The 24736-nt window shown below is 39.2% G+C and overlaps 2 protein-coding genes across 6 annotated transcripts; one reads left to right on the plus strand and one right to left on the minus strand.

Moving 5' to 3' along the window:
• Positions 1 to 189: 189 nt before the first annotated feature.
• Positions 190 to 10334, minus strand: LOC117397252 (carotenoid-cleaving dioxygenase, mitochondrial-like). 3 transcript variants are annotated; one of them, XM_059009432.1, is made up of 12 exons: positions 10195 to 10334; positions 7327 to 7534; positions 6975 to 7186; positions 6523 to 6638; positions 5869 to 5971; positions 4807 to 4935; positions 3850 to 4010; positions 3116 to 3283; positions 2235 to 2372; positions 1656 to 1838; positions 1119 to 1229; positions 190 to 844 (listed from the first exon to the last, which is right to left on the minus strand). In XM_059009432.1, exons 1-12 carry the CDS (start codon positions 10220 to 10222, stop codon positions 725 to 727), a joined length of 1677 nt encoding a protein of 558 aa, XP_058865415.1. In that variant the 5' UTR covers positions 10223 to 10334; the 3' UTR covers positions 190 to 724. The 3 variants fall into 3 exon arrangements, with proteins under 3 accessions (XP_058865415.1, XP_058865416.1, XP_058865414.1); XM_059009433.1 differs by having other exon boundaries at positions 7327 to 7531; positions 10195 to 10234; XM_059009431.1 differs by lacking the exon at positions 10195 to 10334 and adding an exon at positions 8050 to 8203.
• On the plus strand, positions 7458 to 21166 carry LOC117966510 (interleukin-18-like). 3 transcript variants are annotated; one of them, XM_059009435.1, is made up of 6 exons: positions 7458 to 7542; positions 17374 to 17454; positions 18235 to 18252; positions 18344 to 18481; positions 18863 to 19002; positions 19402 to 21166. In XM_059009435.1, the coding sequence occupies exons 2-6, from the start codon at positions 17376 to 17378 to the stop codon at positions 19636 to 19638; spliced, it is 612 nt and encodes a 203-aa protein (XP_058865418.1). In that variant the 5' UTR covers positions 7458 to 7542; positions 17374 to 17375; the 3' UTR covers positions 19639 to 21166. The 3 variants fall into 3 exon arrangements, with proteins under 3 accessions (XP_058865418.1, XP_058865419.1, XP_058865420.1); XM_059009436.1 differs by lacking the exon at positions 7458 to 7542 and adding an exon at positions 15232 to 15339; XM_059009437.1 differs by lacking the exon at positions 7458 to 7542 and adding an exon at positions 15809 to 15829.
• Positions 21167 to 24736: the final 3570 nt, after the last annotated feature.

The raw sequence follows: 24736 nt of genomic DNA on the forward strand, positions 1-24736 counted from the left end.
CACACTTCTTATTCACATGTAGTGAGCTGCACAAAGCCTGTGAGATTTGTACCACTGGAATCCTGAAACTGGAAAGAATTTATGTGCCATCTTTAACACAGAATGAATTGCAGTGACTGGATTTGGGTTGACACAGTGGTCTACTTTAATGAACAGAGGTGGCTCTTGTATAAATGAAAACATCGGATATTTTGCTGGTCCTTCCACTTCATTTTATTTAGTAATGTAAATCTATAAAAGGCATTTCATTAAAAAAACACAACTAACAATAAAAATAATTATGAAATAAAATATGAAATCAGCACCTGCAATTGTTCATGACATATTGGCAGCTGTGGATTAATACATACAATCCCTGCCAGGGTTGCTTAAAATGTTTGCTAGGGATGTAGTGTTGAGTTGCAAGACATTTATCTATTCTATTTAAAAAAAAAATTAAAAAAGCACTTTGATAATTGGCACCATCAGGTATACCATAATATATAAAAATTATATATATATATATATATATATATATATATATATATATATATATATATATAACACACACACACGAAAGCAGAGCTAACCAGGGGAGCAGAATTCAGAACTCTTTTAACTAGGATCCTCATTCTGCAGTGTTCCAGCAAGTCCGTACCGACATCATGTTCTTGCTCGCTTCCTTCGTTATGTTTTGTCGCGACCTCCTCTCCTCTGATTTGCCAGGAAATCTCCTTCAGTTCATCTACTGCTTACTGGAAGCAAAAACCCCATGGAAGCCATAAGGCATTTTCACAGGGACTGCTGCCCTGCCTAGCTCTGTGAAGGACTTGGCATCCAAAACCAGCAGGAAGGTGTTCTTCTCCTGGGAACAAACAGCACATTCAACGTTACTGCCACGCCAAAGGAACCCCGCGTCTGTGGAGCACACAGTTACTCTGGAAAGGGATGCCAGCAGTGCAAAATGTTTGTGCCACTAGCACTACCTCCTCCTCGGTTTTAGAACCATATACTGAAGCCTTTGCTTTAAATTCTTGTTTAGACTTGCATTTCAATCCAAGCATAGCTGGAGTTTATTTTGTGAGCCACGATGACTTTAAATAAAAAGGGTCGTGTGGGAGAGGGACTGCAGCTCTTACCTGTTGAGGCGTGACCACAGCTGATAAAATGACTCCTTCATCTTCTTCTGTTGCATTAGGCGCTGGAACAAAGACTGGTTCTGATGGGTAGAATCCAGGCTCCTTCCACATCTGGGTAAAATAATATTTCATTTTCATATGTCAAACAGCAAGCATTTTCAACCGTGCCCCCCCATAACATGTTGTGATGTTGCAAGAACTCAAATGCTGCAGTTCCTTGGTTTTCACCCGAGTTTGCTTCTCTTCAGGTCTAGCTGTCTGACAGATACATCGCATAGATCAGATACATCTAATGATCTTCCACTTTGGAACCAGTTTCCTATTGTTTTGCTGGCAAACGAACGTGTGCCATCAGCTCAGAAGTAATGTCTTTCCTGTCATGACTGAATCCGACTTGGACTCTCCACAATGTACCGCGCTTGATAGTGTTTCTTATTTATGGTAACCCTCTGAATCACTGGGGTGATTCTGGGGTGCAGGTATTTTTTTTTTTTTTTTTTTTTTTTTTTTTTTTTTTTTTAACTACAGTACACTTACTTTCATTTCTTTGGTCTCGATGTCCATCTTTAAAAGGGAGTCTCCCACCAGGTGTCTGAAGCCACAGCCGTAGAAGTAGCGGTACTTCTTGGTGTTGTATTTGTCGTAGTTGATCTGGGGGAACTCAAGCCCCCCTGCTTCCACTAAATCATCAAGGTGGAGGTCTTCATGAGAGACGAACACCTGGATGAAAAGGGGTCCTGTAAAACTCATCCCAGTTATAATTCAGAGCGCCAACGAGAAAAGGATCATGCACGCAGCCCTTTGTTCCTGTAACGATTGTGATTTTTTTGTTCTTTACAGTTAAAATGTCAGTATAGAAGTAAGAGCTAGCGCCACCTAGTGCACAGCTATGAGAAACAAGAGCCAGCCCCATCTCTTGTGTAAAGACACTTTGGCTATATTACATATATGGCAGGAAATAAAGATTAAAAAAAAAAACCATGGCAAACCATGCACAGTATATCCACGGGAAAAACTGCCAAATGAGCATACAAATGTACCGAATTGAAGGGCTGGAGCATGTGATAACACCACTCAATAAAAAGGGTCCTGTCTCTGCAGAGAGTACATCCTTACCTTCCTGTCGTCTCTCTTCACTGCAGTGGCAGAGCTGTAAGGTAGCGCGTTGAGGTTCTGTCCGGTGGCCGTGCTGGAGTCGACAGTGAGGGGCAGCACAAACCTGCGTGGAAACGTTCTGGCAGTGGTATTGTACATCTGCAACAGCAGCAGAGAGAGCATCGGAAACTTGAGATCAAGCTACAGAAGAGGTTCCAAGTGTTCCAAGAAAAAAAGACAACTCAGGAGCCTTCGTGGTGTTGTACAGGCATCCTTTTTAAATTAGGATCGATTACACCTTACTTCAGAACGCTTTTGTGCGATTCTATTGTAAACACTGCAACCAAGCTGGCTGTTCAGAAATCCCTAAAAAAGTGCTGCACGCTATTCCATGTGAACCGGGAAATAGGAAACCCCACAGAAAGGTCCAATACACCTTACAGGTATTATCTAGACGCAAGACTGGCTCTTTAAAACAGCAGTTCACAAGTCAAACTCTCCCAGCCAGTAATGCCCTGTGACTGTATTGTACAGTACATCACACATATGTACGGTAAGCAACACTGAACCTCTTATTAAATTTTAATTATAAATTTAGAAAGTGGCAGTATTTCGGTTTTCCGTTGCTTGGATCAATTCAGTGCAGCCTTAAATCAGGAACACTGTGGCAAAACTTACTCTGACAAAGACGTTTGCTGAAATCTGTATCTTCCATAACTATTAAAACACTCGATAGTGCTGAAATTTAGAAAGACCAAAAGAAACTGAATAAAATCAATGATGTATTCATGAAATACAGGTCTTCTTCACTTTCATTTTGCACGGTTTAACATATCATACTATACATGGTCATCCCCATAAAAATATTCAATTATCGTAAATCTCACAGAGGCCATAGTTACCTCATCTAGTGCTTGTCCAGACTTGCGCAGATTCTGAATCGTAAAGTTATTCAAAGCACCTCCATCATCTGAAAAGCACAGGTCCAGAACAATGCAGCCCTGGTCTTCAAACGCATTGATCTGGTGGAACATGGCCAAGGGCTTGGCGTAATATTTCACAGGGATCAGCTATGGAAGAGAAAACGCCAGACAGTCACTCATATCTGCCAGGGGTTAGGTCTGCCACGGGCAGCACAGACAGCACAGACTCAATGCAACAAGACTGCAACAAGCTGCATGTGTGCCGGACTGTGCTGTGTGTTACAGGCTCTGACCTCCACTCGCTTGTGGCGTGCAGTTGAAAGAAACACAGGGTATAGTAAACATTTTGTTTTAAGACATCTGGTACAATGTTGGTTAAAGGAAGTTATCAGTTTTATGTCTCCCCCCCCCCGGAGATCTGTTATACTGTTTAAATGACAGAAAATAAGCCTTTGAAAGGGGGAGACAATTTCAACCTTCTGGGGAATGGTTTTGTGAGCTGCTCTCACTTTAAAACAGCAGTTGCTTTTGAACAATGGCATTCATTTCTGAGAGAGAGCGACAGAAGCCTCAGGGCAGCGCGCTCGTTCCAGGTCACTTATGCAAAACAAAAACAGATTCCATTTTCTTTTTTTTTTTTTACTAAAATCTCATGCAGTAATAAAAGTCCTTTCTGCAGTGTTTCTTAAAGCTGGAAAATACAAAATGCTTACTTGTCCTGTTTGTTTGCTTGCTACATGAATCACGGTTTCATGATCCGGCTCCCACTTGATCCCATCCGATAAGCACTTCCCTCTCATTTTCGCTGCGATAATCTCCAGTAAATTTAATTTAATGGGCTGCTCGATGAACACAACATAGTTCTCCGTCATCCCTTCAAAACAAAAGACATCGATGAGACCACGAGCCGCAGCAAATCAAAAATCAGGGATTTCAGAGTTATCGTATAATTGCACAAATCGGCATACGAGCTAATACTGCACTTAGATATGCAAGATTTCCACGTGCTGTCTCTCAGTACAAGACACAGAGAAGCGTTAATACAAGGCCTGGTAGACAAGATGTTTCTAAATGTGCTTTTCTGTACACCGCCACGGTAATTTGTGATAGTAACGCTGATAAAAGACTATATATAAGCGTTTTAGATTCTGACTCTCTCTTTTCTGAGCATACAACACTCTTGTTTTATTCTAAAGACTAATCTGCAAGTCATTCATATTGTTCTGGATGGGGTACTTGACCATTCGTCAGCGACTACCCGCTCTAATTTCTTCTGGGAATGGTGTATGGGATTAATACAGAGAAATCTGCTCTCTGGAATTAACCACGATGAAGATGCGATACAGAAGTCAAAAAAGACACGGGGCTAAGAGGCCAAAGTTACGCCCAATCACATCTTGTTTAACTTTATTACAGTACATCTTACTCAACTGCTCAAACAGAATTCCAATCCCAAATCCGCATCAATCTCTCCAATGACAAAAGGTGAGGAGTCTTTTCAGAAGCACGTGTTGGTGGATTGTTTGCAAGTCTAGCGAATAAAACTCCAAGCAGAACCCCACATGACACAGAAGACATTAAAATCAGGTGTGGAATTAAATATTATGACAACGGAGGCGATTTAAAAGTATACTTTTTAAGAGAGCCGCTTGGAAGCAGGTGAACCTTACCAAAGCTGTGATAGTAGGAAGGCTTTGCGCCATCCTGCGGAGGGATGGAGCAGATAATCTGGGCGCCCTGGAGGGTGTCGCTGTCATTCGTCTTCTGTGGGGGGATCCGGATGATGTTGTAACGAGTACCTAGATTACAGAAATAATACAACATTGTTCCAGTAACTGAAGGCACCGTACAAAAAAGAAGGACATGCAGCATCAATGCAGTGGTGGGACTGCATGACAGTGCAATGGGTCTGGACCAAGACAAAAGGAGAAGTCACTACACAATTTAGATGCCTTACAGGCTTTTAGTGCCAATCAAAACAAGCAAACGTATTGACCCATGCTAGGCTTCAAGCAGGAGCAGACAACGCAGTTGGAAAGGAAGTGGATGACAGACTGGACAGAGGTATGGAGACGGGTCTTTACTTTGAGATATTAATAGTTCTGCTGCTGGTTTTGAACACAGAGCTAGGTACTGTTCACAATGAACTTGAAACAAGGATTCCTTGTTGAGAAAAAAAAAAAAAACAAGTAAACCACAGGACCACAACCGGATTATGTGTGTCTCTTGACCCAGATTGCTGGAACAAACACAATCTGATGCATCAGAAAACACATTTGCATGGCCCTGTCTGTGGGCTAGGGAGGCAAAACCAGCGGGGACTGTTTCTCCTCATCGCGCCGTTACAATGCTAACCTCACAGTTGGAAAACACAGGAGGGTGCTAACACCGCTGGTTGTCCAGGGTTAATACAGAAGTATTTTACTTTAAGTTGCTCTGTATCAGGGCTAATTCATAAACTCTAGTAGCAGTAAATTTCTCTGTATAATTTTCCCTGTATGTTAATAATAAAGCCCGATTACTGTGATTTTAAATTGTTAGTCATGTCTGGTCATTCTTACTCTCAGGACTCCGTAGATATTAAGAAAATATTAGGCCTTGTTTTCTTACAATGAGTTGAGACTTTACTACTGAAATCACTGTATAGATTCCAGTCTCTTTATGTATTGTGAAATGCTACCATATTCAGCGCCAGAGTCATTGCAGAAGTGCACTGTAATCCACGGTCACACCTTGTCTGCTGTACGAGTTGCCCATGTTATAAGAGGTGCCATTGGGATCGTAGTGTGGGTGGGCAGTGGCTCCATTGACAGCCACAAACTTGCTCCAGTCGACCTGTTAAAAAAGAAACAGAACTATGCAATGACGACCCGGGAGAATAAACAAACGTCTTATCTAAGAGTTTCAATTACGCTTTCCAACAATTGTTTTTTTTGGACTGTTTGTTATCTTTTTATGATGCTTGCAATCGTTACTTTCATATCGTTTCTGCATTTTCCGAGAAATCTACGTTCAGGAGCTGATCATCAGTTATAGTTGCCTGCCATAGACGTACGTACTGCAGGCTAGATAAGCCAAAGTGTCTTCATATTAGTAAGCACCAGCGCCATCTAGTGCACAGCGGTGTACTGACAGAAAAACAAAAACTACATGCAAAGTGGCAGATCGCTATGGCACTGGCTTTTACTTCTAGGAAGACTGACGCTAACCTGACTATCAAAAAGGTATCTTGAAAAGGAAAACGTAAATGATCTCTAAAATAAACAGCATGCGTTCTGCTGCACAGAAGTGCTTCTCGCATTTTTTCTATAGCTCATTCGAGCTATTGAAAAAGTACCGAACAAGTATTACAGTCACACCTCTGAATTGTAACAGTAGCCCAGTACCTTTTCCATGCTTGCCAGGGTTTCAGGATCCACTTTGTGCATGTAGTTGGTTTCTGTGCTGACATAGTAATCCCCCATGTACTTCACATAGTGCACATTGTTGTTATCTGTAGGCTCTGAAACAGACCAGCACCACAGACCCTCATGAGAAGGCTTCCCCAGCTTGCAAGGCTATCCAATGATGCATGCAGTCATACATGAAGGACAGACCCCTACACACTCTCAGATTACAACAGAATCAATAACCTGTGCAACAGCGTGACCCTCGTAAGGTTCCTCCCAATCGGACGTGCACTTCTCCCTGAAGATTTTAAACTGTACTCTTTCAAAACTGCATACTTGAGACTTGCACAATGAATGGATGGTGGAGAAGGTTTATTTAACTATCTGTCAGCTGCAATGCTCTTTAAATCTCTCTGAATGGTGCATGACGTTCCGTTCCAGGGACCTACTTTGCATTTCAAACCGGGACACAAAACGTTGGAAGACATTCTTGCAGGGGTCGGGCATGGCCAGAGTTCCGAACTCAGAAACCACGATTCGGTCGTGCTCGCTGTTAATCTTGAAGGAGTCACTCTGCAGGAACTTGCTCTTGTACTTAACAGTCCCGTTCTCAACTTTAAACTGGTGCAACAGGGCCATCCCATCAAACCAGTGGTTGTATCTGAGAAACAACAAGAAAATACATTTCTACAGCATGTGCTGTAAACAGTAGTGCAGCCGTGGCAGAGCAAGATAAATAGTGTAGTGTTTTGTGGTGATTGGTTAGAAAACCAGGGGGCTTAAACTTATAAAAATACTTGCTTTTGATTTCCAAATTCAAACTTCCCCGGTCCGTTCCTCAGTAAGCTGCCATTGATCCAGCTGGGTATTTCTCCAGTGATGTCTGCAGTGACAGGCTCTGGCGTTTCTTCCACAGTCTTCACCAGCGGGGCGATGCATTCCAGCCCCTGTACTGAAGCGAAGCGTGCAAGCTCCCGTCTGGAACTGGGCAAGAAGCTGTTTATGACTACTGGAAAGGTAAACAAGGGTAGGGAACAAAAAACAAGCAGATAGCATATCGATTATCACGTCATTATAACAGGTCCCGTCACTTAAGGTAATGTGTCATTTGTTTTATTAATATTATTATATAGCAGAGTCGTTTATTCACCTTGAAAGTGGACTGTTTTATTACGTCGATACTTTTGAATGTTTTGCATTATAAAATAAATGAGTCCAAAAAAGGGGGGGTTGTTATATTGAAACTGTATTTCTGTAAAGTTTTAGTACATGAAATCAATATAACTTGTTTGAAACGTTTGCTGTAACGACTTAGTAAAAAAAAAAAAAAAAACACAACTCATATATAACCTGAAACCCCGGGGCCGCTGTGTGTGTGTGCGCGGAGTACAAAGGTGCATCGGGGTGTGTGCACTTAACAACGATGACATGAAATAAAAACAATTTAATGTAATCAGATCAGCAAGCAAGCAAGCAAGCCTATTCTGCAGCTTACATTACCACGACACCGAATTAATCGCTTACCTTTTACTAGCTTCAACATGGTCGGTTTAAGGCACAGCATTTCTGAACTGTGGTCTTTTGAGGAAATCGACAAAAAAAAAATGGGTCAGCTGCAGTACTATAAAAGTTACATAGTGTGTACAAAGTACGTGGCTAGTCTTGAAACTGAGCTCTCCGGAAAATACAGACGTGGGAAACTGCGCAGCTGCGACACACACACCAAAAAAAAAAAAAAAGACAGGACCTGGGGGAGTCTTTTACGTCATTGCTATTAAACACACAATCGGACACCAAACACGTGTTAGTCCTGCGCGGGTCCGACCCGAACACCCAACACAGTCTTCTTACCCGCGACCCGACCCGCTTTAATAAGACCTGCAACCCGACCCGAACCCGCAAGTGTTTGTCCTTTACCTACCGCCTGCCAACTGACTCTCTCACATTCACACACAGATATATCTACAGCAGTACCATTATTCTCCACAGTTCTCTAGTGGTCTGGATAGATTTTAACATTGTAACAGATTAACTCTTATCTCTACCTGTCTATTCCTTTCATGTAACCAGTTGAAAGAGGGTTACACCTGTGCTTTCGGAGAGATGATGCACCAGTTTTAGTTTTGTGGCTGTCGCGTTCACAGAAACATAATGAATGACAGGTTTTACAAGCAACGAATCCTGTCTCATGTTAATTACTTTCATTCGCTGCGATTCCAAAATAATAACACACTTCTTATTTACCTCTCGCACTATTATACTTTGAAATGCATGTGACCAGAGGTGCGGACCTCCTCAGTTGTCCTGACAGGAACATTTCGTTGTACCTTTCTAAACACTGCTCTTGGCATAACATGTACACGTTAGTGAGAAATCCATTGCAGAGGTTTGATCTCCAGCCCGTGGATATATACCGTCAACACCAACACCAAACAGAGAATCATTTTTTTTTTTGATCATGTGTAACCAAGACTTGAAATCAAATAAAAATGGTTGTAAAATTAGAAGACAGATTGAGCTGTGTTAACAAGATCCCCTTTATTTAGGTTACATAACGTGTAATATGCAATTATGAGAATCTTTTCCATGCAAAGAATGGTTTTATTGTGCAGAAATGGGTGGGTTAGTCTAACAATATCGTGAAAACAAATTGCTGTTGTATGAGCCAATATAAAAACAAACAAGGACAACCAGAAAGTTATTGCCAACTGCTTCAAGCCATTTTGTTTCAAACTTTGGAAACATTATTCCAAACTTGATGTACTGCTTTTAGAAGCATATCAATAAATACTAAATAAATAAATAAAAGCACATCAATCATGCCCACAATATTGCAACAGGCTCTGTAGCCCAGTTCTAGATTAGGGCCTTTTTCCTTTTCTACCACACTTCAAGGTTCTTGTTTTTCTTCCCAGTATGACACCATTAACGTTAAGATAAAACGGTGTTGTTTAGCTCTGCCTATCTCTATGAGGATTCAGTATTACAGAATGCCCTGTTAGGAGCTCTTGGGGTGAATCATTATAATGCTGGTCACAGTTGTTTGCATGCTTGTAATATTGAATCCAGATTGCTCTGTCCATCTATGGCAGGGCTATGATTTGTAAAATCACCTCTCTGCTACCTGGCCACCTGGTCATAAAATTCTAGGTCATGCAAAACTTTTGCCAACAGTTGTACGGTACAGTACTATAAGTAGAACCATATGCTTGCATCAATCATGCCCGGGGCTTGGCACCACAGAAACAGCTTACGGAGAGACCGTTATGAAAACATGCTATAGCTGCATTCATGCTGAAGAAAAATATATGTTTGTGCAAACAAATGTTACTTATTTTTAATATATACATCATTCAAGGTGTTCATTCAATTGCTAGCATATTTGTACTAACTACAGGTTATCTATATCTAATAATAATAATAATAATAATAATAATAATAATAATAATAATAATATACTTCTAGTACACCCATGTTTAGGCACAGATAAAATGCTGGTACTTTGGTGGGCGTTTTTGACCTCCAGCCAACATAAAGCACTTTAATTATACAACAGATCCATCTTCAGATTTACAGGGTGAAACATAAATAAATGACACAGTAGCCTACTGCAGCGTCCGGCTAGGATGATCTCTCTCTATAAATGTTAGATTGGATGGTATTTCTTACCTGGAATATTTTGTAACATCGCCATCATTCTTCCGGTTCTGCAGAATGCTGAGCCTCGGTAGGATTTAGATTGGCTGCTGTGTCACAGCCTTCTTTTATTTATGGCCGATCAGGAAATACAGTACAGTTTAATGTCAAAATAAGAGCCCCTTCTTGAAGCTTTCTGGCCACTCGGTGATCACTCTGTGAACTAAACAGCCATTATCCTGCTACCTACAGCAGCAGCAGTGCGAGCTGTGTCTTAGATCTATCGCCTCGTTTTTCTTAGTTAACATTTTGGATGTCTTGGTATACTGATAACATTTTACAAGAAACACCCAGAATGTTTTCTTTTCTTTTTTTTTTCTTTCCTTCTGTTTTTAACACACTGCACCTTTAAAGAGTAAGTAGCACACTAACATGTATGAATAATATATTTCATGGCACATTCATTTTGAGGATTTTTAATAAACGCAAAATTAGCAAACATTTCTTGCTCGCGAAATGTTCCTGTTTTACAGTAAATGAGTGAGGAATAATATGCTTCACTGGAAGCTAATGTAGTGACCTCAAGACACTCAATAAGCGTTATCATTTAAGGTACGCTTGCCGATACTGTACATTTCACTTTAATACTGCATGTAAAAATGAATTTGAAATAAATAAAACGTAAAACATAAATAGTGCTGCAGTCTAGCGTCTACAATCAGACATTGCACAGAAGTCACCGTATGTATCACACAAGTTGGAGAGATTGAAATCTGCCAGCCCTCAATCCTAACTGGGGATGACAGTCCCAACTGAAATCCATTGGGCCCTGATCTGTTGCTGATGGAAATTAATCAGGCTGATTTCAAAGTGCTTTCTATGGTACATTTAACAGTCATGCCTCTATACAAATTATTATGTATCTTCAGAGAGGCAAAATACCAAACTAGTCAATGTAATGAAGGTTATTATTCCAAAGATACCGGTAAACCTCCTAAAATGTTAGGTCAAAAATAGTATTGCGATAGTGCTATATCTAGCTTATAAAGATTCCCTTTGTCTTCACCACAATGTTTATTTGAGTGTGTTGACAAATGATCTCTTTGTGGATAAAATCCACAATCATGTTCGTGTGCATTTTGTTATGTTTACAAGGACAAATACTTGGGCATACAGACTCTAAACACAGTTTTTTTTTCTTCATTAATATGTTGCAGTAATCAGAACAAAGTGATTCTTTAAAAGTACATTGTGGAAGCAGATCCTGACAGATTTTGAAAAACAAATTATTTACTACCCAGTGCTTCCACAACCAAGATAGCATCAATTACGATACTGGTAGCATTTAAAGTGATGGTTCCTTCGACCATTCTGGAGGACAGATTTTTCTTTTTTATAGGAATTTTTATTAGTGTACTGACAATAAACAAATAACAACAAACAGCCCAAAAATATATGATACTGTACAAAGAAAAGGGAACAGGCTGGTATGCAGATTTCCACACCCAGCTCAGAGAGGCTGGAGCTCATTGTGGTGAAGCAGTGCTGTCCTGGCTGATCATGGTGGCACTACCTTCCTGTTTACCCTGTTTCTACTTTACCCTGTTTTCTCTTTAGGAAAGTGTCATCTGATTCTGCAGTGTGTTTGAAATGAGAGCAAGGCTGTGTCTCAGGCTTTCTTTTTTCTGTGTCAGATGGGTTTCCAAAGCTCTGGCCTCTGTCAGGATTTCATCCAGCTCATGCACCAGCGAAGCATCCGCTGCTGCCCTCTCACTACCAATTACAGACCACTTATATCACAAATGTATTTAAAGTAAGTAGCTTCAAATTCAGTAGTCTTAGATTTTGTTTTTACTTTGCTGTCAAAATACTGCTGTGCACCAGAGCGCTGGTGCTTATTAATGTGAAGCTGATTTTAGTGTACATTATGAAGTCAGACAACTAGAACCGAAGAGCAGCTCTTGAACTCTCTGGTGCACAGTACTGTTTTGCCAGCAAAATCTAAGAAAATTCAAGGTGATGCTAAATACTTACAAGTTGTAAGGTCTAAAATAAAAATCCACCTACCATAAAAATCGTGCATACTTTGACAACAGCATGTTAATTTCTTTATTCACATCTGTTAATGGAAACACAGTGTTTTAGTATCCAAACAATACCCCAATGCAAATATTGCTTAATTCATTTCAATTTAGGTTTTTGTATTCGCCAAACAAAAAGTTCTGCTAGCAAATATAAAATTGTGATTTAAAAAAAAAAAAAAACTGACGCCCCTGAGTTAAATCAAAGTTTATGGCGCAAACATTGGTTATGATAACGCTTTCAGGCAAGTGTTTTGTCAGAATAAAACACTTGCCTGATTTTTTAAAGATAACTTGTTTGGTTATCTTTAAAAAATCAGGCATTTATTGGAATCTTGGTAAAACATCCTAAATGTTTATTATTATCATTTTATTATTATAATTATTATTAGTCACCTTCCAGTACAGCCTCAAAAGCGTTTGAAAAATGTAACACTGTCATGTTATCAGAGGAGACGACATCCCCTTTGGCAATTGAACTTTCACATTCAACTTCTGGATGTTCAACCTGTTGAATAGAAACAGAAAAAAAACAAAAACAAAAATCCTTAAAGGCGTTGATAAAAGCAAACAAATGTGCTGTATAAAGTATTGGATCTTTTTCAACACTTGCCTCATATGATTTTTTTGTCTTGAGTCCATCTTTCTCCGTTCCCTTCCCAGCCATGGCTGCCATTTTAAAATGTGTACCAACCTGCATACAAGATATTCACAAAACATAAACACCATTGGCACTATACCTTCTGTCTGTATTTCAAAAAATGCTTCTTGTTGGCATATATGCAATAGTAAGACCTCATCTAGAATACTGTGTTTAGTTCTGGTCATCTAGCTACAAAAAGGATATTGCTGCTCTAGAAAGAGTGCAAAGAAGAGCGACCCGAATTATTCCAGGTCTAAAAGGCATGTCAAATGCAGACAGGCTGAAAGAATTGAATCTAGTCTTAAACAAAAAAGAGTAAGTGGCAATCTGACTCAAGCATTCAAAATTCTAAAAGGTATTGACAATGTCGACCCAGGGGAATGTTTCAGCCTGAAAATAGAAACAAGGACCAGGGGTCACAAATGGAGATTAGATATAGGGGCATTCAGAACAGAAAATAGGAGGCACTTTTTTCACACAGAGAATTGTTGGAGTCTGGAACCAACTCCCCAATAATGCTGTTGAAGCTGACACCCTGGGATCCTTCAAGAAGCTGCTTGATGAGATTCTGGGAACAATAAGCTACTAACAACCAAACGAGCAAGACGGTCCGAATGGCCTCCTCTCGTTTGTAAACTTTCTTGTGTCGTTATGTTCCAAGTCCACTGTCGTGAAGTGAGTTTAAAAGCTCTTAAACCACGGATGCAACGAGACTCTCTTGCATTGTGGTTTACGCTCGCTTACAGGTTCGTGATATAATAATAATAATAATAATAATAATAATAATAATAATAATAATAATAATAATAATAATAATAATAATAATAATAAATAAATAGTTGTTTTTAATATGTAGACTAGAGATTGAGTTAAAATATTGGTTTTTTACGTTTCGCATTCTTTTTGTGCCCCATCCGGGCAGTTTTAGGGCTTTTCACCCAGGTTGAACCTTTAGAATAAACAATAATTTCAATAAGAAAGATCAACGTAATTTTAGAAAATGAAATACCCATTAATCACTATAAATAACCCGTTATTTATTTAACATATAATTATTTAACATATTATTATAGAAACAAACGTACGCCACCGTTTCTAAAACCTGCGTTCCTCGACAATGTCTGTTCTTTCTTCAGCGCTGGCCTGGACCTCGCGCCATCACGCGGACAGGTGTCTCGCTCTGTCCTACATTTAAATTAAAAGTAACGGTTATTTTTTTTTTTAGTATAAACCTGAAACAGTTTGGTGGTAAGGAGGCATTATAAAATACATCAAATCAAATGGATTATTTTTGGTATCGGACAATTCAACAGATTTGTGTTTGTTTGGTAAATACTGTGACATTAACTGCAAATTAATGGATAGAAGCATTCCCGATTCATTATTTTTAAAAAATCGCACTATCTAGTCATTTAAAATCTCCCCTATTTTAATGCCCTGCCCTTTGTGCATCTGATTAGGTCTATAATTTTAACAGGTAATAAAAAAAAGTATTTGTGTGGAAAAAATGTATTAAAACCCAGTTTTGTAAATATACCTTACAAAATGGTCAGGTATGTGTAGGGGTCTCTGGAAGATGCACAATATCTGTAATGCAAATGTTAAAAAAAAAAAAAGAAAGAAAGTTGGAATATTTTCAGCATTACGCTGCCGTTTCCCGTCAAGTGCAGAGGCAGCATCATACTCATCTAACCATTTTAGAAATAACTCTCGTTTCTTCTCTGCTCCACCCACGCCGGTGGGTTTGTTTTCTCTGACGTTATTTTTCATTGCTTGTGCGCATAAATTTAATTGTGTTAAAATGTTGGATGGAAAAAGGGCCTGTAATTTCAGGTTTCATTCATTTATGAAACAATACCTCCCCCCTGTGGCTTGCACTATGGAAGTTGTGATAACTGTAATTACAACAACCAGTAATTAACACATCATGCACGGGTTCATCTAATATTTAATTAATTAGCGCTTTTATACAAAGTTATGACTATTTTCCTCAAAAATAGAAATATAACAATGTTTCATGTAGCCTACAGGTAGATGGGTATTAAAGTTTGGTTTTTTTTGCACATACATTTCTACAACGTATACAGAAAACCAATATATATCGTAAAAGTTCTGTCCTGCCTCAACTGGGGGAGTGTATTTCTCCAGCGTTGGAGGCTATAGGGCTGCTTCATACTTCTGTCGCTGATGAACGCGATACGTCAGACAGCTATAAAAGCTGTGGATGACGTCATTCCTACCTGTCTGAAGTATGAACCAACCTTTGCATGTTTAATATTGCAGCTGTAATTAATGCAAAGATACGTCTAAATGCGTACTGTTGCTTTAAATAGCAGGAGGAGCAGAGAGCGGAACTAGCAGTCCGTGTCACTATGTACGTCAAAATGTTATGAGTGTTTAAATCCCGTGCGTGGAACTGTCGTTCATTCAAACAGGTGTGCATCTGCAAGAAAGGTAAGGATGCTGCACATCTGTGGCATGCAGGTTAATCGAGCGCGCTTTGTTGAACGTGGTATTGATTTAACGAGAATGATATTTTGGAATGTACCTATTTGTATATAGACTGTCACACTTACAACGTCTCTGTACAGTTATTTATCTAACGCGTGATTGTAATTTCAGTGTTAAAATAACGACGCAAGTTAGATGTAATGATTTCATCGGAGTTTTATTATTTATTTATTTATTTATTTATTTAAAAAAATTGCTTTAACAGATTAAATAAAGAAGTTCCGCAGCGCGTTTCCTCATTTCTCAGAATACGCTTTGTAATTGTATTTGTAGGGGCTAAGTATAGCAGCTTTTGTTCAATTTTTTAAGCGAAGTAAAAATCTATCTTGCACTAGCTCGAATAGCACCTGTATTCCAATCCAGCGCTATCGGGGTCTCACTCACTGAAGCGTGTTGCCCAGGTAAACCGCGAGAAAGTTAAGAGCATTGCGAGGTAAATAACAACACGACTAAATTCATTATTAAAAACCCGACCCTTAACCTACTCATTTTATAACAGCTATTACTACACAGCTACAGCATTATGGATTTAATTATACCGGCGGTAAAAAGGGAAGTCGTGTATTTAATTTATACAGAAGTGGTGCGCGCTAAATAGCTTTGGAAACGATACTCAAGCTAGATTAAAAAAATGAAATGCTGTCTGTCTGGAGCTGTGGTTGCAAGTTGTTCTTTGCTATTGTAACATGTTTTACTATTAAAGCAGTATTCAAAACCAATACATATATGATGGTACAGTGAAATCTGTAAACTGTATATTTCAACTCCAGCTAGATTATTTTACTGTGATTTACAAATTCCATGTACGCGTTCGTTTGCATGTGTTGTGTTACGAGGGTGAATCCTGCTTTCACCGGTCGTCGGTGTTTTGTTTATATTTTTGTTATCTTTATTGATGATCATAAACGTTTGGTCGTGGGGTTTCCTATGCAGATTTGTGTTGCCTATTGGTTTTCATGTTTTTACGATTCATTAATCAAACACCTCACATGTGTTGTGTAACTCTGTAGCAGGCTGGTAGCTTCTCGATGACCGTACACCGTGTTGCTATTGACAGAGGCGGGTGCTTGACTGTATAGTTAGCACCTCGGAGTTAAAACCTCGTACAAGCTGTTCACTTAACAAAACACACACACTTAAACCGGAGACGCTTTGAATTTCAACAGATAAATACCGCTTCCCTGTCTTATTTTTTATTTCGAATGATTTTTTTCCCGTGTTACAGATGTAGATATTTAATTAATAGACAATGCACACATATTACATCGTTAACATTACACGTCTTAGAGGCATATACAGAACATCATCAATTTCTTATATGACTTTGGGGGTTTACTTCTGCACACTGGGGCTAATCAAGCTCGTAGTAAAACCTGGGATGGGTGACACTGCTGTGCAATAGGAGTCTTATTTCCACACCTGTTTAAACAGTATTTTAATACTTGTTAACCCTGCATGGATTCCAAAGATGTCTTTAACAAGTCTGCAGGAATTGACACAAGTCTGCAGGAATTCTATATCTGGTGGAAAGTTTGTGGAAGTGAAACTAGATCTCAGTGCTATTTCCTGTCCTTGACAGTGGTGGTGCAGCCTGCCCGGAAGTCTTCAGTAAATCCCTGTACTTTTGTATTTCAAAAGTAAACCTTAAAGAGATTAAAAAGGACTCCTAGTCAAAACGTACGTCATCGATTTTATCAAGATATAGTGTTTCTAAAGTTAGAGTTATGGAGTGTTAGTGCCTATCTGTGATACTTTTTAATAGGGGACACTTAGATCTCTTTTAAAGAGTAAAGCACCACGCATTTCACATATTTTATTTAAAATTCCAAGCAGATATGTTTTAACTAATCTTAAAAACCCCCAAAGAGTTCCCTTAATGATACTCTGTTAACATCTCTATGAAATCACCACACAAACTCGCAACATCAAGTATATATATATAAATATGTGTGTGTGTGTGTGTACATTTGTTTGTAGGAATGGATCTGTTTGGTCTGCCAGAGGAACACTGTATAGAGGTTATTGATTTCTTGGATGGAGAGGAGCTGTACTTCCAAGGTAAGTCATTCCCAAAGCAAAATGAATTCAATACACTCATAAAAGAAACAGACCATTGTACATCTCGTCTTCATGTCTTTCACGTCACTGAGATCTTGTTTCCTTCTAGAAGCACGCTCAGAGATACAAAGGAGGCATGTTTCTGAAACCAGGGTAGTTAAAAAGGAGTGTCAAACAAGGAAGAAACAAAATAGAAACGATACCTGCTTACTGTAGGGCAGGGGCTCTCGTTCCACATTGTGTTTGAAAAAAATGTATGTGTTTAAAAGGGCTGGGTTTAGAATCCCCTCCCTGCTAAAACATGCGTGGAATGTGGCCAGAAGTGATTCGCCCGCTGTGCCGGGAGACCGCGCCCAACACCACGGCTGCTGTGAGTTTAGAGGATGGGCTGGCAGAAGGAGGCTGTGCTCCCTGTTCTGCACAGAGACAGCAGTGGCTTGGGTTCTAGTTTTACGTTGCATGTTTTGTTTGTTCTGTTTATTTTGTTTCTATTTGTAATAAAAGCGCTTCTGAGCTCCAGTCTCCACCTCAAGGATGCAGCAGTTTGTAGCCAAAACGAGAAGGGTTTACACTTCTGTGAAGACATATTGATTTAGACTGTATCAAGTTACATAAAAACCGCAATTTGGTATTTAATGAATTCAATGTGCTGACGTACTGAGTTGTCTTTGATTTCACTTGGACAGCACGTGCCTCAACAGTACTGTGAAATCTGCTTTTAAAATGTTTAAATATTTTAATAACCCTCTTTCTCTTTCTCTCTTGTTGCTGAAATTGAAGACGAGGGGAAATGCGGAGGTAAACTTGCAAACATTTGAATATTCTCCATTAGAACGCTTGTGAATATTTTCTGTTGGGATTTGTTCTTTAAACTCGTTTCTTGGGGTAGATTACGAACCTGATGCTTTGGAGCAGTGTCGTCAGGGGCTGTCCAGAATGATCCGGAATAATAAAGGACAGTACCTGGTGGCCAGTAAAGACTTGATCCTGAATTTTGAAGACCAGACCAGAAGACAGCTGGATTGTGGTGATGAGAAACGCCAATATTCCCTTTATCTGCCATGATTAGAACACTCCACTTTCTATTCAGAACAGGAACATGCACCACATAGTTACTAAGACTCCTATTGCATAGCAGTTAAGAGAAAACATTATATTAACATTGTATAGCTCGTTATTAGATTCAGCAATATAGGCAGCTGTCTGTCTGTCCGTTTATCCGTCTATATGTCACACACACATGCAGCTAGAGAATCACATTGTGGTTAAATGATTCTTCTTCTATAGTATTCTGTACACAGTGAGGGTATGTCCTACTCATCGACTTTCTCATCACACTGAGCGTTTTGAGTTGGCAGCTGTGGGGAGAGAGGTGTGTTACTGATGCCTGTTTTCAATTGCTTTGCAGATAATGTCCTGTTCATGATTAAGCTGTACAAAAACACGGAAGGGGGCAGCTTCCCTGTGGCAATTCAAATTAAAAGTGGAGCAAAACTCAAAAGCTTGAAATGTGAAGAAAAAGAAAACAAAAGAAAAGTTTTGCTGGTGGTGAGTTTGCATTTCATTTCATCCAAACACCAAACTGGCAAATAGACACTTGATTCATAAGGTAACTTGTAACAAGCATTTATATTGCTTCAATTAGAAGAAAAAAAATAAAAAAAAGCCAAGATGTTAAGCAATAAACTATAAGAATGTCCCCCGAGGAGCTCCCCTGGTAAAGGCATGACTGTGCGGCATGCGTGTGTGAATGACACACGCCAGAGCCCCATCGCTTAATAGAGGTGTCTCATCTTACAGGAGAGGATAGGACAGGGTCTACTGTATTTGACTTCACATTTGTAAAAAAAAAAAAAAAAAAAAGTTTGTTTATCACTGGGCTAGCTTAAGATAAGTTATACAGATGATAATATTGAAAGTTCATGTGAAGATTTGATTTCATTTCAGGAAGGAGAAGCCCCAGGATACATAGAGAATAACTGTCATGATATGGTGTTCTATATGAAGGGAGTGGAAGATATTGATGACAGGTACACGTTTCAGTCTGCCCTGTGGTCGGGCTGGTACCTGGCCTTTGAGCAGGAAGATTCTCAATACAAGCTGGTTTTGAAGTACATGGAGGATGAGGTGGATGGTCACGTGGACGAAAACGTTCATTTTGAACTTGAGTCGAAACAGAATTAAAAAACGTCATCCTTTTTCAAAGTGTGTTTGTCCAGCACAGTTCAATGAAAATCAAACTAAATTATTATTATTTATTTTTTAATCTTTAAAGGGACTTCAAAATAATTGGAGTGGAGTTCTAGTTAGGAGTGTGCAGTTTTGAAAGAAATTTCTTAGTTTGTTTGCCTTTCCTTCGGGAAATGGGTCACTCTTGCACTTCCTGTAGCTCTTCTTACCTCAGCAGTGTCTTCACAGCCACCTCATTGGCTTTAAAGCATGTCCGTCAATAGGGGATGCAAGTGGTTGGTTAACGAATGGACAGAAGGCATTAAAGGGGTGGGGACAATTTCAGGGACGCTGTTCAGTCCCGGCACTTTAGGATTCTCCAGGCAAACTCAAAGCCAGGGAAAGTCAGTTTCAGAGAAACATTGAGAAAAAAAAAACAAAAAAAAAAACCTCAATATCGGGGGAATAGTACCTAGAAACACTCGGATTGAAATATAGCATAAAATACAAAGGGAGGTAAAAAAAAAAAAAAACATTTAAAAAGACATCTGCTCGACTCAATAGACTGACATATTTCAATCATGGCATATAGTTCAACAGGTGCTTTACTGTTACAGTGTCAGACTGACAGAAACGTGGCACTTATCAAATACATGCACTCTTATCTGTGATTGCTGTCTCCAGTGAACCAGCATTCTCACCCAGGGTGAACAGATGGGTTGTTTTTTACAGTTTCTTTGCAAACGCCGGTTATCGTGTATAAAGCTTGTGTGTCTTTCTAGAATCCTTCTCAGTTGTTTAAATGTGATTGTGGAGAGGATCTGTACTTGGGAAGCTTTATTTCATGTATTTTATTAAAATGGTATCAGTTTAAAAAGCTATTCTGAAACTATGCAACAAACTGTTTGCTGTTAATGCTACACTTTATAATGCGTATCTTTTTGTGTTTAGCAACCTCGTAGCCAGTTCTAAAAATCTCAAAACAAATCTCAAAACATAGGGCAGCAGTGTGGAGTAGTGGTTAGGGCTCTGGACTCTTGACCGGAGGGTTGTGGGTTCAATCCCCAGTGGGGACACTGCTGCTGTACTCTTGAGCAAGGTACTTTACCTAGATTGCTCCAGTAAAAAACCCAACTGTATAAATGGGTAATTGTATGCAAAAATATCTTGTAACAATTGTAAGTCGCCCTGGATAAGGGCGTCTGCTAAGAAATAAATAATAATAATAATAATAATACTAATTTGTGACCAAAGGGGAAAGGGCTCTGATTATTTGATGTATGTATTTTTAATAGAAATATAGATTCATGTTTACTGGATAATAGTTGTGTGATTCATGATTAAAATGTTTTCAGTGTACAGTAGAGGTATAGTTAACATTCCATCACATTAAGCTTCGTTTAAAAGGTACTTCAGTAACAGTTATGCTTTGTTTTTTATATACTTCATTATACAGTGTTTTTTTTTTTTTTTAAATGCAGTTGTCTTTATTATTATTATTATATTATCATCATTCTGAGATTGATTAAAATGTACTCCTCAATATTTCGTGTGTGTGTGTGTGCTTTTAATGTGTTTCCAGTTCTGGTTTCAAATAGGCAGATATTTAGACTTGGTGGGTAGATTAAAATATTCTTTGTGGACTGCATGAAAAGCTACTCTCATTGCATCTTACCCTGGGTAATAATTAATAAGTTTGTGTGCCTTTCTTACACAAATAACACTGACAAGAGAAGTAATTGAACAAGCAGTTCACTGTGTCTTAAAGGTACGGCACAAAATAACAAAAACTGCGTGCGTGGTTCGTGTTATATTGTGCAGAATTATAGGAGCTGGTGTTAAAGGCTAATTTTCACCCCGGGTGAGTTCTGTCCTAGGCTAATCCTCACCCTGTCAGGCCAATTCTCACCCCCAGGGCTGTGAAGGTTTTTTGAGATTTTAGTAATCAGAAAGACAAGAGGATATGTGTCCTTAGTGTGATTGAACCTTTTTGTTACGTTAATTAAATTAATATTATTATTATTAATTTAATATACTTACTATCCTTAATTTTAGTCACAGAGTGAGATTCACGTTTGTGTGTGTGTGTGTCATTTGTTTTATTTACAGTTTATTGTTTAAAAAAAAAAAAAAAACCACCACAGGTTTTCAAATGACGGTACTGAGACAGACTCTTTATTTTTTACCTTACAGTAAGCGCTGGCTCATAGTGAAAGCTGCTATTAGTCACTATTGAACGTTCTCATAGATGTTGAACTCCCAGGGGTAAATGTCTATGAACAGGAGTAAGGCTGTGACCAAAGGAGCTCATCAGTGATCTGGCCTTACATTACTGGAAGGCAGCGGCTATGTCATAAACACTCAAATACAAGATGTACAAATGTATTTCAGTAATGGGTTGGTATAATACACTTCACTAATGAACTGACTTTCCGTATACACATTCCACTTAAAAAACAATCAAATATATATATATTAAAAAGTCCTGACTGTGCATTAGAAGGATCCTCCTAACACACACTTTCTGCTGTTCCAGTCTTTCTTCGATTGAGTAACAAAGCATTTGCCAACAACAAGTGTTGCAATGGTTTATTATTCCATTTCCTATAATGCATTTGTACACTTTTCTTACAGCGTTATGCTATTTGCAATAACTGACTGGTTCGGTCCATTTGTTGTTTTTTTGTTTTGTTTTTTTTAGCTTGAAGCTGTTTTGAGGTTGTCTGGAGCATCCTAGTTGCCAGGACTGAAAGGGCTTCTCTCATTCCATTCAAATCACATGACCAGATGAACAATAAATGGCGTTAGACAGCTGGGGATATGAATTAAATCAGAGGATAATGAACAATGTGTAAACTATCCTCACCTACTCCACATACAGTATATATATATAGATACGAGAGAGAGTAGATGGGGCTGACAGAGTTGAAAGGTCACATTGTCACATGATTTGAACGGAAGGAAAGCTGTTCACTCGGGATTCTCCAGACAAGCTCAGAGCCAGGCAGGTTTAAATTCCGAGCCCAGGACTACTTAGACTGATCTAGGGTTAAACACACTTCAGAAAGTGTCACAGAATGGATTAACCAGTTCCAGACCTTCCCGAAAATGTCTTGAGTTTCTGAAAACTGTTCTCTAAAGTTACTAAGCTGTGTGAGGTATTGGTAGGCAGGTGGAAATTTCCGTCTGACACAGAAAGCCCCAGTTTTTCAGCTTGCGATGTGCGGTTTGCTGATGGGTATTTCACAGCATTCTTACACTTCGACACGGACATTCCAATTTTAGTATTAATCAAAAAAAAAAGCATTTCCTGTTTTCATTTCCTGTGGTGGATTGTACAGCTAACCAGGTCAAGTTAACCAACGAGCACTCAGTACTGCTCATTTAGAAACACTGAAACAAACACCATACATTCAAAGACATTCTAAAAGACTTCCAGTGGAAATGTTTGTCATTGAAGTTTCTTTTAGTATTTCTGTTGTCTTCTATTCACTTGTAGTTTTGCTTATGCTAATGGGGATAATAAGAGGGGATTTAGATGGGTGAGTGGATTGTGAATACTAAAAGCAGCACTCAATATCGCTACATTTAGAAATACTAAAAAATAACCATTTTAGTTGTTATTGCAAGTACTTAAACACGATGTTAGAATACATCTGCTTTTCTTTACAATATACTGGCTCTTCATCTGTATTTGTTTTTTGTGCGTTGCTCTGACAGATAGCATTCCAATATTTGAAATAGCTTTGGCAACGCACTAGACTTGCCATAAAGTCTTACATAGTCACATTAGCTTTTTGCCAGCCTTTATTTTATACTCAGCTTTTGTAGGTTTGCTTCTTTCTCAACACCACAGAAACCAGGACCAGAGGACACAGTTGGAAATAAAGTGGACCTAGACAGGTCAGAGGCTAGGAGACACAGAGGTGAGGGTACAGAATGGGATACCTAGACATGTTGATGCTGAATCGCTGAGACCTTTTAGAGAACCAACTTTTGAGATCAAACAGCTTCTAGGAACCAGACCAGCACTGATGGGCCGAACAGCCTCCTCTCGTTCCTGCAAAATGTTCTTCAGTAGATCGCTGTGAAATATTCCTCAGATGAGCCATTGCAGTTATCCTGTGCATCCTTTTTATTCTGATCGTTCATCTTCGAGATCGCAATGCAAGACCCCCTCGACATTAAATCCAACTGAGGTTCCCCCATCAGCTCCAAGACCTCTACTTATTTACATAACAAAACACCCGCAGTCACAACATTCACAGCCTCATATTATTATTATTTGTTTATTTAGGAGACGCCTTTATCCAAGGCGACTTACAGAGACTAGGGTGTGTGAACTATGCATCAGCTGCAGTCACTTACAACAACGTCTCACCCGAAAGACGGAGCACAAGGAGGTTAAGTGACTTGCTCAGGGTCACACAATGAATCAGTGGCCGAGATGGGATTTGAACCGGGGATCTCCTGGTTACAAGCCCTTTTCTTTAACCACTGGACCACACATAGAAGAAGGTCTTGTTTTTCAGGGAAGAAATGTGTTGTGGTTTAGTAATGACTCACAGCAGTCAAAGCATGTACATGACGCAAGCATTGCAAAATGCGTGCTAGTTGTGGTGACAAAACAGTCAAAAGGCAGACGCAATCAAAGACACAGGCACAATCTGTGATCTTACAGAAATCAGAGCTTTTCAGATGTAATATTTCATTATCGCAACTCCTTACACAACTAGAATTTAAAACATAATGCCCGCCCCAAAAAAACTACAGAACACAAAGGGTTAACTATCTGTCGCCTGCCTCTTTCTGTTGCACTTATGAGAGGTGCAGGGGATACCCCTCCAGCTATCCATCATGTTGGTTTGGTCCCAAATGGGTGGACGTCTGGAGGTTTCATGGCCTCAAATCGCATTTGGCAATGTTCAGAAGATGAACAATATTTCTGCATTTTACAATCAGCTTCCATCTCGCTATACAGACCTGTTATGCGATTGCAGCTCACAAAATAATTCCATGCATTTTCCTCACCCTGCACATCTATTCACTATATCGGTCTCAAATGTACAGTTCTGAAAAAGGTTTAGCAAACATGTGTTTTTATTTTAAAACA

This window comes from Acipenser ruthenus, chromosome 39, assembly GCF_902713425.1.
Source record: "Acipenser ruthenus chromosome 39, fAciRut3.2 maternal haplotype, whole genome shotgun sequence".
In the NCBI taxonomy this organism is placed as follows: Eukaryota; Metazoa; Chordata; class Actinopteri; order Acipenseriformes; family Acipenseridae; genus Acipenser; species Acipenser ruthenus.